The 12,990-nt window shown below is 43.3% G+C and overlaps 1 protein-coding gene across 1 annotated transcript in view; it reads left to right on the top strand.

Annotated features, from left to right (window-relative positions):
* The window catches only part of DEUP1 (deuterosome assembly protein 1), a 101,596-nt gene extending 89,983 nt beyond the window's left edge, over window positions 1-11,613 (top strand). Inside the window, exons 12-13 of the mRNA XM_082245865.1 lie at window positions 7,804-8,074; window positions 11,412-11,613. Of these exons, the coding sequence (XP_082101991.1) occupies window positions 7,804-8,074; window positions 11,412-11,591 (451 nt within the window). The 3' untranslated portion in view covers window positions 11,592-11,613. The remainder of the gene's footprint in view (window positions 1-7,803; window positions 8,075-11,411) is intronic.
* Window positions 11,614-12,990: the final 1,377 nt, after the last annotated feature.

Raw genomic sequence — 12,990 nt, 5'->3', positions numbered from 1 at the left:
CAGTAATTGGAGCACTGATGTTGGGGTATTTTCTACAAACACTAGCCACAGTCCGGCCCCCCTAAAGCCTGAAGGACAATGAATTGGCCCTTTACTTAGAAATTTTGAAGACCCCTTTTCTAGAGACACAACCCTCACTCACTGCAGTGTTGTCACCCTAACTCCATGCAAACTCAATTCAGGTAGTGTCCTGGTTTGTCTAAAAAAAAAAAAGGAAGAAAACTATTGCAGCCTTCGCATCGAAGAACTTCTAAGCTGTAGTTGTTCTTGGTTGTAAATCTTTTTTTTTTTTTTATATGCTGTGTAAAGGGTAATGGCTTTTACCATGCATACACTGCATTCATGAGTAAAATAGTCACAGCAGGCACTAATGATGCACAGTCTTATCTCTTACTGCCTTTCCTTGTCATTGGTTACCTACTTACCTGCATCCAGCCTTCACATACAAAATATCTTTCTCGGGTGTTTTTAGTGACAGATACTCTTCAATTATAATAAATAAGTGGTCTGAACCAATATGGGGTACCACATCCAAATTAGCGTATAGAACACATCACCAAAGGAAAAGAGGGACTTTTTTTTTTTTTTTTATCTTTTTATTGAAATTTTTCAAGTAACAGTATTTTCACCCACGCATGGGTAACTCGAGCAGACCGCCGGAGCACCACGCAGTCATCACCAGTGTGTAGTACAAACAACAAAAAACCAAAACCGTGGAAGTAAACCCTTCTATCATTTTCAACCAAGGAAGCCGCCATCTTGGCCTCTGTTTGATCTTCATTTGCCATAATGCTGCACATGTGATCAGTTATGACACCAGCCATTGGATGGTTTGACACTTTAGTTGAGAGCACTACCAATGTGACAGTTGCATTCATGGCGCGTGCCATAAATATAACTGTTTTTAAACTGTTAAATCTATAGGTTTACTTCCGCTTTAAGGTACCCAATCCAGTCTATACAGTAAAACAAATTTACTTTTATTATCAAAAATGAATGAAACTATCTAAAAAGTCTATATTGCTCACATTACCAATTCAACAGATTGCCTCCTTGGACAGGTGCTCTTTATTGCAAGACCTTGAAGTATAAAGAAAAATCCCTATAGTAAAATCTCTATATAACTCTGCATGGAGCCCAGCGCTCTCCTTTACAATGAGCGCTCACCATGGTTACACTGGGCTGCGTGCTTTATAATACAGATATATATGCTAATACATCAGATTAATGTCCCAGCCACACAGAAAAATAGGGCTTGAGCTGCCTTTTAGGAAAATTACAAATGCTAGAGGAACCATTCCGCCATTACTGAAATAGAATATTTATTATATAAATAATCGCACTCGGCATGGTGTTCTTTTAAATTGGTTTGTGAAATGGATGAAAGAAATCTATTTTATTTGTTCTTTTCTTTTGGTCCCATGAGCTCTAGTGAGGACGGCATGAATTCTTCCCCGCTCCTGCAAGTCCTGTATATGCAGATACCAAATACACGCATCTATTTTCAGCCTCTACCACTCCCAGAATCCCTTGGACTCTTGTGCTCCAGCCCAGAAAGATTATCATATGTGTAGCACCCTCCTAGGTAGGTGCTAGTCAAGGCACATATGTGACCCTGTTCTGCTTATCAGGAGGGCCTGATCTGTTAGTTAGTCTGTCACATGCTTCCAGCTGTGACCTGTTGAGTCTGGGGAGTCTCCTCACTGTATCCAATGAGGGACCTTGTTTGATAAGTCTAGGAAACCTAGCCAATAGCACACCAGGGTTTAGGACTGTCCCAGTGGGTGGGCATTGCTGCAATGCATTCTGGGATTGGGAATAAATCCGGAGGGGGCATGTGACATGGTGTCTTTGGGCGGGAAGCCGGGTCCCAGGAGGAGGGTGACTGCTGTCTCTCCTCCTGTTGCTGAGGAAGGTGGTTGAGCTGTGTTGCAGAAGGATCCAGTGTGTGCTGACCAAGTGGAGCTGCTGGGCAGAATATTTCTGGAAAAAACAGTATCCTGAGTACTCAAGCATCTGCCCAGGGGACCACTCCAGAGGGGTCAAGGGGATCCAGAAGTCAGCTAACCCAGAGTGTCACAGTAAAGGGGGTGCCAAGTTGTAAAGCCCTGAAGATTAGAGGGTAAAAGGGGGCACCAGGAAGGGCCCTGAAGTTGCTCAGCAGTGCAGTCTAATATAAAGGACAGCTACCTCAGGAAAGGAGTGCCTTAGGAAGCTAAAAAAGGACTCTTTCACAGTCAAAGGAAGAGTAAAGTAAGCGGCCTAGCTCAAACAGCGTTCACCAGTGTCGGTCAGCATTAACCACTTGCCGACTGCCTAACGCCGATCTACATCGGCAGTCAGCCCCTCACAGGCAAAGTGACGTAGGGCTACGTCACTAGCTTGTGAGGGTCTAGGGAGCGAGCGCGCGCCCCCGGAGGCGCGCTCCCGCGTGGTCACGGACCCCCCCGCGCGTGTGACCAGCGGACCCGATGTCCGCCGGTCACTCGGCGATCGGCGGGGGAGAGGGAGAATGTCAGGCAGCTTGTGTAAACAAGCTGCCTGTCATTCTCCTCGCTGTAAAGACACTGATAAAACGGATCTAGTATGTAGATCCGTTGATCAGTGTCCTTACAGCTCAACCCACAGCCAATCACAGTAGAAAGCACGCCCCTAGGGATACACACAGCCCCTCCCTTCCAAATAAAGTTAACCCCTTCACAACCAGTGTATTTTTACAGTAACAGTGCATATGTATAGCACTGATTACTGTAGAAATGTCACTGGTAACCCCAAAAGTGTCACAAATGTCAGTCAAGGGTCCGATCTGTCCGCCCCAATGTCGCAGTACCGCAAAAAAAATCGCAGATCGCCGCCATTACGCGTTAAAAAAAAAAAAACAACAAAAATGACAAATCTTTCCCTTTGTTAGTAAACGCGATAACTTTTGCGCAAACCAATCAAAATACGCTTTTTGCGATTTTTTTTTACCAAACATATGTAGCATAAAACAAATTGGCCGAAAATTTTAAAAAATTTTGATTTTTACTTTTTTTTTGGGGGGAATTTCATATAAAAAAATGTGAAAAATATTGTTATTTTTGCAAAATTGACGCTCTTTTTTTGTTTATAGCGCGTGATCAAAAAATCGCACAGGTGATCAAATACCACCAAAAGAAAGCTCTGTTTGTGGGAAAAAAAGGACGTCAAATTCGTTTAGGTACAGCGTCGCACGACCGCGCAATTGTCCGTTAAAGTCACGCAGTGCCGAATCGCAAAATACCCCCTGGTCAGGAAGGGGGTAAAATCTTCCGGGGCTTAAGTGGTTAACCAGCATCAGTCAGCGTTGACCGGCGTCAATCAGCATTTTCTATATCGTCTCAGCATATTGTGCATAGTTCCATTTTTAATTGGAGTATCCCACTCATCCCTTCTCCTATCCAAGTTCCTAATAAAACATAAAAACCAAAGAAGCTGGACTGGTCCTTGTCTGAGGTAAAAACAATTGGAAACATGTCAGAATGGTCTACTGTTGCTAATGGTAACCCAGGGGAACCCACACACAGCAGCTCCCATGGGAGTAGTGCTATATATGTAATTATTCTATTATACTTACAATCTGCCTTTATAAAAGCATTACATAAATCCAGTCATTTTAGAGTTTATCGAACTGAATATTTAAGCCCTGATGAAGGGACAGTGTTTGAATCTCCCAAAACATGTTTCACAAAATATAAAATAAAGACTGTGTTGGAATCTATGACCATTAGTGTGGCACTCGTACTGCTTGTCACCTATTTATGTTTTATCATTGTCTGTGTCACTATCGGGGGAAACCTTCTATCCTGGTGATCAAGCAAAGTGAGGGATCTCCTCATCGGAGACCAAGACATCAATGCCCATCAGAGGTTCTCAGTCTTCCCGATTTGTACTTAACCCCTGTTAGGAAGTTTGCCCATTTCTTTTCTCTGTAATATCAAAGTAAGAATGGGAAAATCTCCCCGATGGCTATTGACAATGCAATAACAAAAAAACTCACGAAAAAAACATTATTTGGTTGGAGCTGTGCTTTAAAATTTAAGTCCTCATAAGGGATTACCAATGGCTTGAGCATTTTTAAATTTGTATGTAAAATATTAAAAATTACTTAAAAGTAAGTGTTATCGTTACAGAACATACTCCGATTGTTTTCATAAAAGGGGACATAAAGCGGAACTAAACTCCTTAAAGCGGCTCTTCAGTAATTGTTTCATTTTTACATCTATTTAATCTTCTGCCCTTGTTGTTTTAACTTTGGATAGTAAAACTTTTTTTTTTCTGCCAGTAAATATCTTATACAGCCTGCTTCCTCTTTCTTGTCTAGTCATTAGCCTAGGGCAGTGATGGCGAACCTTGGCACCCCCGATGTTTTAGAACTATATTTCCCATGATGCTCAACTACACTGCAGAGTACATGAGCATCATGAGAAATGTAGTTCCAAAACATCGGGGGTGCCAAGGTTCACCATCACTGGCCTAGGCTAATGACATCATGCACATCTCTCTCTCTCACTCTGTGAGAGTTTGCTAGCAAGGGAGGGAGGGATGAGTCATAGGAAAGCTGCAGAGCTGGATCAGGGCGGAGATAAAGAGGAGACTGCAGAGGTCCATGAGTATTCATCAAGAGAGGAGAAATGTGCAGACAAGCAGTGGTATGAGTGTGTGAATATATATTATATTTTTTTATATATATATATATAATATAATATATAAAAATTATAATGTGTATGTGTGTGTGTATGTACGCATCTATATAAAACATGAGTTTAACTTAAAGAATTAAACTGAAATAATTTAAGTTTTTGGTTTTATATAGAGAGATAGATAGAGAGATTCAGTATAGCATCAAGTCAATTAAATTCCTGGGATATTGATCTGGCCAGTTAAGTAGCAGAGGGGTTGTTAATCAGTTTCAGCTGCTTTTGGAGTTAATTAAATTAACATATGCACTAGATGGGCAACAATGGGACGACCTCCAAAACAGGAATGGTTTTAGCTGGGGTCAGTATCATTACTGGTAGCATGAGGCCATATTTGGACCTTATAGAGATTGCGCAGACAGTCCAACTCCTCCAGGATGGCACATCAATTCATGCCATTGCCAGAAGGTTTTGCGGTGTCTCCCATCACAGTTTTAAGAGCATGGAGGAGATTCCAGGCGACAGGCAGCTACTCTAGGAGCGTTGGACAGGGCCGTAGAAGGTCCTTAACACATCAGCAGGACCAGTATCTGCTCCTTTGTGCAAGGAGGAACAGGATGAGCACTGCCAAAGCCCTACAAAATGCTCTCCAGCAGGCCTCTGGTGTGAATGTCTCTGACCAAACGATCAAAAACTGATTTCATGACGGACGTCCTCTAGTGGGCCCTGTGCTCACTGCCTGACACCATGGAGCTCGATTGGCATTTGCCATTGAACACCAGGATTGGCAGGTCTGCCACTGGCGCCCTGTGCTTTTCACAGATGAGAGCAGGTTCACCCTGCGCACATGTGCAGACGTGAAAGGGTCTGGAGAAGCCGTGGAGAACGTTATGCTGCCTGTAACATCGTTCAGCATGTCTGGTTTGGTTGTGGGTCAGTGATGGTCTGGGGAGGCATATCCATGGAGGGACGCACAGACCTCTACAGGCTAGACAATGGCACCCTGACTGCCATTAGGTATTGGGATGAAATCCTTGGACCCATTGTCAGACCATACGATGGTGCAGGGGGTCCTGGGTTCCTCCTGGTGCATGACAATGCCCAGCCTCATGTGGCAAGAGTATGCAGCCAGTTCCTGGAGGATGAAGGAATTGATACGATTGAATAGCCCCCACGCTCACCTGACCTGAATCCAATAGAACAACTCTGGGACATTATGTTTTGGTCCATCCAACGCCGCCAGGTTGCACCTCAGTCTGTTCAGGAGGTCAATGATGCCCAGATCCACATCTGGAATACCCCAGGTCACCTTCCGGCATCTTATTAGAAGCATGCTCTGACATTGTCAGGCATTCATACAAGCATGTGGGGGACCATTTTGAGTTGCTGCAATGAAATTTCAGCAAAATGGACTAGCCTGCTGCATCATTTTTTCACTTTGATTTTCCGGGTGTCTTTGATTTCAGCCCTCTGTAGGATGATAATTTTCATTTCCATCAAACGATGTGGCATTCATTCCTAACACATTACCCAGTCCATGTCAGTATAGATATCCAGCATGAGATGTTTCCCCATTGAGATCTGACGTGATGTCAAAGTGTTCCCTTCATTTTTTTTGAGCAGTATGTATATGTATAAATATACACAAAGTCAGTATATATTTTTTTTTTTTGTTGTTTGTTTTTGTTTTTTTGTGGATACCTGATCATCACATCTCTAGGTGTTAGATGGACATGTCATTCCATAACCATGTACATGTATAGAGATTCCCTCACTCCTCGTCCCTTTGTGGCTAAACAAAAGCCTCCGCTCTCCTAAGAAGGCTTTCCATAAGATTTTGGCAGCGTGGCTGTGAGAATTTTTACCCAATCAGCCCAAAGAGCATTTGCAAGAACATGTACATATTTGGGATGGGAAGATCGGGCATACAGTTGCCATTCCAGTTCATTTTTAAAAGCAGAATTTCTTTTTAAGAGACATTCTGATCCAAGTTAAGCCACTTGCATGACTTTGTATAATCATCTATGTTTCCTAAGCCTGTGTGCCTCTGTCTATGTGTTTTTTAAAAAAAAATACTGTATATACCTGATTTTAGTGTGCTGCTCGGCGATTACATCACCAGCTGGCTCTCTCCTTTCCCCGTCTGACAGCTGCAGGGGGCAGGGGCAGAGATTCCCCCTGGTAACTTCACTCGGAAGGAGAGGAGGGGAGAGAGCCGGTCGGTCAGGTGATCGCCGAGCAGCACACTGAAATCAAGTATATACAGCATTTTTTTTATAAAACATAGTCAGAGGCACATAGGATTAGGAAACCAAGAGGATTATATAATGCATTAACAGTTATTTCAGCAGCAGCAGCAGGAGGAGGGGCGGGCGGCCCGTGACACGGAGCTGAAAGGCAAGAAGAGGAGGAGGTTGGGGGGGATGGACACAGGAGAAACGAGAGCAGGGCTGTGGATGACGGAGGCATGTAAACTGACCACGGTGTCAGGTCTCGGCAGTCATGATATACCGTGGTCAGTTTACAGAGGGGAGGACATAGCCAGGTAATACAGGGGGCCAAATTACACAGCACAAGCAATGTGCTGTATAACATGCTTTAAGGGAACAGGATCCATCTTCTTCTTTTTTTTTTTTTTTTTTTTTTAGGGTAACAAACGCTTTAAGGTGTTCAGTAGGGTTGAGGTCAAGGCTCTGTGTGGGCCACTTGAGTTCCTCCACACCAAACACATCAAACCATCTCCTTATGGAGCTGGGTTTGTGCACAGGTACCCTTTTTTTTGGCTATAGTTTGTGTGTACTGTATACTATCTATATAAGTTTGCGTAGCAAAATTGCTTGTAGAATGGTATTTTAATTTTCGCCTCATTTTGTAGTTGGCTGTAATTGAATATAAACTTTGAACGTTTGCTCTGCAGGTCATGAATTGTGTTTTATCTTCTGTGACATTAATACGGCACTATTATGCAGCACAGGCCATTTCTTATGCTTGCAGAGATGGTGAAATGTTCAGAACACCTTTCAAGGTCCTCTTCATTGCACACATGAAAACGTTCTATTCATTCAGAAAATATTTGATGGTGTTGGGTCAGTAATGAGTTTGGTGCAATAACAGTTTAACGTTGTGATCATACTTTTTATTTCAGATTATGTCATGAAGAAAATCAACTTAGGGTGCTGAAACAGCTCAATAACAGCACAAGTAATAATTTAACACTGCGGGGTGCCTGTCGGTTTACTCCCATAGACAGCGACTGTGGAACGCCATCCCAGAGCCTCTTAATGGATCAGAGCTGCCTGGAAGCCATTCTGCCTCTTCTAAATAGTGAGACATCTCTACACAGTGGCCACCACTTTCCAGAGATGGATCTGTCTCTGATTTGTATTTATGATCAGCTAGATGGGACTTCCACATCTGTAAGTAATACTTATTTGATGTTCTTGTATGATTTAATCATAATTGTATGTATTGTATTATCCATGCAGGTATCTATGAGCATATTTCTTTTTTTTTTTATATTGTTACCCTTAGCGCCGACGGAACTCAAATATGCGGCCTTGGCTTCAGGGGTTGTACCAGGGTGATGCCTACAGCTAGAGAAATCTGCCGGGACCGTTGTTGGGAGCCAACGGTTGGCTTTCTTGTAATGACAACCGATGTGGCTGAGCAGCCAGCCGCTCATATGTAATTACAAGGAGCGAGAGGGCACGTCCAACCCCCCCTCCGCCTTTCGCGGGCTACCCAGGTCTCCCATCCCACCGGGAGACCCGAGCAACCAGCCGACACGTCCGCCAGCTGGCCAAAGACCCGAACAAAGCCGAATTCGGCTCTGATCGGGTCTCCGATGTAAAAACCCGGAAGCGATTTCATGACATCACTTCCAGGTACTGAAGCTTTAAAGGTGCCAGATTTAAAAAAAAAAAAAAGAAAAAAAAATTACAGTATTCAAAACAGCCAAACTTGGTGTTTTGAATGCTTTTAAGTCCAGATGAGGGATTTGGGGTCTTTTAGGCCCAGATCCCTCCATAAAGTACACCTGTCACTGCCTTATTACTGTCACAAGCGATGTTTACATTCCTTGTGATCACAATAAAAGTGATCAAATTTTTATTTTTTGAACGAATTGTGTAAAAAAATAAATAATAAAAACAAAACAATTTAAAGCGCCCCGTCCTTCCATGCTTGTGCACAGAAGCGAATGCGTATGCAAGCCCGCATATGTTTACGGTGTTCAAACCACACATGTGAGGTATTGCTGCAATCGTTCGAGTGGGAGCAATAATTTTTTAAAGTGTCGCCTATAGAGATTTTTTAAGTACCGAAGTTTGTCGCCATTCCACGAGTGTGTGCGCAATTTTAAAGCATAACATGTTGGGTATCTATTTACTCGTGTAACATCATCTTTCACATTATACACAAAAATTGGGCTAAATTTCCAGTTTTGTGGGGTTTTTTTTAATTCACGAAAGTGTATTTTATCCCAAAAAAATGCATTTGAAAGACTGCTGCGCAAATACCATGTGACATAAAATATTGCAACGATCGCCATTTTATTCTCTAGGATCTCTGCTAAAAAAAAAAAAAAAATATATATATATATAATATATATATATATGTATAATCTTTGGGGGTTGTAAGTAATTTTCTAGCAAAAATACTGATTTTAACTTGTAAGCAACATGTGTCAGAAATGGGCTTAGGCTCCAAGGGGTTAAACCCCAAAACAAAAAAGCAATACATTGCAGCTTACCAATTCCTAAATGTGGTAGCTGAATTGGTTATCTTTTTCTAGGCTTTAAATTCTTCAGTCATATTTGCTTTAATCTCTACCAGACGAGGTTATACTTGAGGAGTCACTGTCTTCAGCCATTAGAATGACATTAGGAGACTCTTTTGGCTCTTATTGATGTGGCGCACACTACTTTGAGACTGGCTCACTCTGCTATCTCCATCCTGGGTCTTACAATCCACATCTTGCCTATATCCTGGAGTCTTAGGAAATGTGTTTCCTGCTATGCCACAGTCTCATCCCCTTGGCAGGTCGTCTGATGTAGATCCAAATAGATGCTGGTGTCAAGGAGGAATAGGAGATCTTGCTGTGACAAGAGAGGCAGTTGGGATTCTGAATCGAGCAGAATTTCACATTCTACTCTTTTTTTCCTATGCTTAGATCAAAATTGTCACTATATAAAAGGAAGTGCCTCAACCAAGACATTAGTGCCACAATCCGCACGTCGTCTTTTTTTATTTTTTATGAAAGGTACATATTTGCCATCTTAACCACTTGCCATCCTTAGGCTGTTTTAAAACGTACTGGACTTCAGGTGGTTAAAACAAGTTCATTGCTGCAGATCTCATGAGCTTGGTAAAATCTTTTTCAGCCGATGTCTGATCCAGGTGGCTCTACAGTCACCTGATAACGTTTACAACAGTGAAAAGGGACGTTCCCCATGCTCTGTGCTTGATTAGCTGCAGGGTAGACATTGTCCCTTTTGGGGGTTGATTTACTAAAACTGGAGAGTACAAAATCTGGTGCAGCTGTGCATGGTAGCCAATCAGCTTCTAACTTCAGCTTGTTCAGTTAAAGTGGTGTTTCAGCCTCCCCTTTCCCCCTCCAAAAATTACAAGTCAGCAGCTACACAGACTATAGCTGCTGACTTTTATTATTAGGACACTTACCCGTCCTGGAGTCCTGCAATGTGGGCACTGCAGCCAATGTTTACATTGGCTGTTGGGTGCTGCTGCCGCCGCCTCCATTGCTGGTAAGGGAACCCGGCAGCCTTGCAGCTTCATGGGCGGGTCCCTACTGTGCATGAGCGATTCGCGCTGGGAATTCGGATTGGCGGGGGAAGGAGGAGGGGGCCAAACTTCTGAAGAACAGCTCCGCTGCACCGTCGTCCGGAAGAGGGGAAGGGTACCTGTCAAAACCAGGTACCCACCCCCCCCTCCCCCCTGAAAGGTGCCAAATGTGGCACCGGAGGGGGGAAGAAGGAAATAAGTGGAAGTGCCACTTTTGGGTGGAACTCCACTTTAAGCTTTATCAAAAAAAATGAAGCTAATTGATTTCTCTGCAGAGCTACACCAGATTTTGCACTCTCCAATTTTCTTAAATCAAACTCATTGTCTTAGGCTTGTTGGTCAGTGGGTATAATAAAAATAACATAGCGCCTTTTGGTCAGTAGGAGAAGGAAAAGGCCCTTATTGTTTGTGTCAGTGGGAGTAATCGTGTCCCATTGTTGGTGCCAGTAGGAGGAAAAGGCCCTTATTGTTGGTGTTAGTGGGAGGAATAGTACCCTATCCTTGATGTCAGTGGAAGGAATGGCACCCTTACTGTTGGTGTCAGTGGGAGGAATAGTGCCCTATCCTGGGTGTCAGTGGAAGGAATGGCACCCTTACTGTTGGTGTCAGTGGGAGGAATAGTGCCTTATCCTTGGTGTAAGTGGAAGGAATGGCACCCTTACTGTTGGTGTCAGTGGGAGGAATAGTGCCCTATCCTTGGTGTCAGTGGGAGGAATGGCACCCTTAGTGTTGGTGTCAGTGGGAGGAATAGTGCCTTGTATCAGTGGGTGGGGGGGACATTGCCCCAAGGGCCAGATAAAGGCAAGCAAAGAGCTGCATCTAGCCCATGGGCCACAGCTTGGAAACCGCTGCTCACCATGGTTGTCATCACAGAGGACAATATAGCCCCATAGAATTAAGATTTGGCTGTGATTGGTGAACTTGCACTTACTTTAATATCTTGTTCCATTGTAGTGCGACAGAGAAGAATCCTTCCTGGCGGCAGCAGAAAGATTCCTACAGGAGGAGAACAGAAGAGCTCAGGACTTTGAGAGAATTCTGAATTCTCACATTGAGGAACTGCAGAGAAAGTCGGAGGACACTGTGAACAAATACACATCACACGGATACAGCACATGTGTTGTAGCTTCCTGAGCGCTGCAACAAAAAAAAATATTTGTGATTTTAGATTAGAAAACCATTTTAGATCCATGAGTACATGCCTATGCACCTAAGCGTTGATTTATGCACACATCTGAGCAGTTTTATATACAGTAGAGTATGGACACTGTAATGCTCAACTTTTTTTATGAAGAAATGTGAAAAATATATTTATGATGTAATGTTTCTAGATAATGTTACAAGGCTATCAGTGTTCAAAGTGAAATAACTTTGTATATATAATATATATTACATACTGCTACTAAGAGAAATACAATGCTGACGTCCTTCTGAAAATGCTTGTTGTCTGGCTTCCTCCTGACATCCTATACTTTCTGAGCCACTTACCTAGAGCAAGCATGTAAGGGCAGAATGAAGTCTTCTGATTTGCATACTTACCAGAGGCCTGTGACACACACCATTAAAAATCATTGAATCAGTATGACCAGGAACAAGTATTTACAGAAAAAAAAGCCAGCAATAGCAGCCATACATTTTTTTCAATAAAAGATTTCATACAGGTGCAGCCACCATAAATATGATGGATTGAGTCACCTGTTGGCCTTTTAGGGTTCTTGTTGTTGCTCTTCTTGGAGCTCACTTTACTACTCAAATGCAAAAGATTGTTTGACCTGCTTTGCCTGCACTTCACAGTCCGCTAAGTAGGCCAAGCTGCTTCCAAAGAACCGTAACACAAAGCAAGTCGATTGCAGTCTTTGAACTGTCATGTATATCTGTGTTAACCAGTACAGGAAAACAACTCCCATTGACATGAATGCTTAGCACCCTTTCACACGGGCGATCTGATCAGGCCCACCTATTTTTTTTTTAGGTGACCCTGATCGCCCCTCCAGTCTAACCTATGCAGCAGTGCATGTCACCTGCTGCCATCTGATCCGATCCTAGCCACCAACAACAGACAGATGTTGGTCCTATTCCCCATCCGTCCGACCAATTGGATGGACATGGACAGGCAGTCCGTTTCCATCTGATTGCCCCATAGAGGAGAGCAGGACTGTGTCCGCTCTGCATACATACATGTATCTGTCACCTGCCTGCTCAGCGGGGATTCCCTAGATTGCACTACAATATTTCCTGGCTAATATATCCAATACCACCCCCCCCCCCACGTCCTCTTAGATTAAAATCTAACCGGTAGGAATCTAAAGGGTAGGAATCCCTCATAATAACAACAGCTCACCTGATAGAACAAACACTGTGATCTTACTAAACAAAACCCTGAGGCTGGGTTTTTCCGCATCAAATCCACATGATAGGAGAATGTGTCCGACTCTCTGTGGCGGCTGCTGAGCAGAGTGCACAGTGGTCCTGTGCGTCTTTGGTTCCATTTCAGGTCCGAATTCGGGCCCGATTTTCTTCCTGCAATGTAGAA

Source organism: Pelophylax lessonae (assembly GCF_965119305.1).
Source record: "Pelophylax lessonae genome assembly, chromosome: 2".
Lineage (NCBI taxonomy): Eukaryota > Metazoa > Chordata > Amphibia > Anura > Ranidae > Pelophylax > Pelophylax lessonae.
Note: the sequence above shows the minus strand (reverse complement) of the source record. Positions and strands in the feature narration are given on the sequence as shown.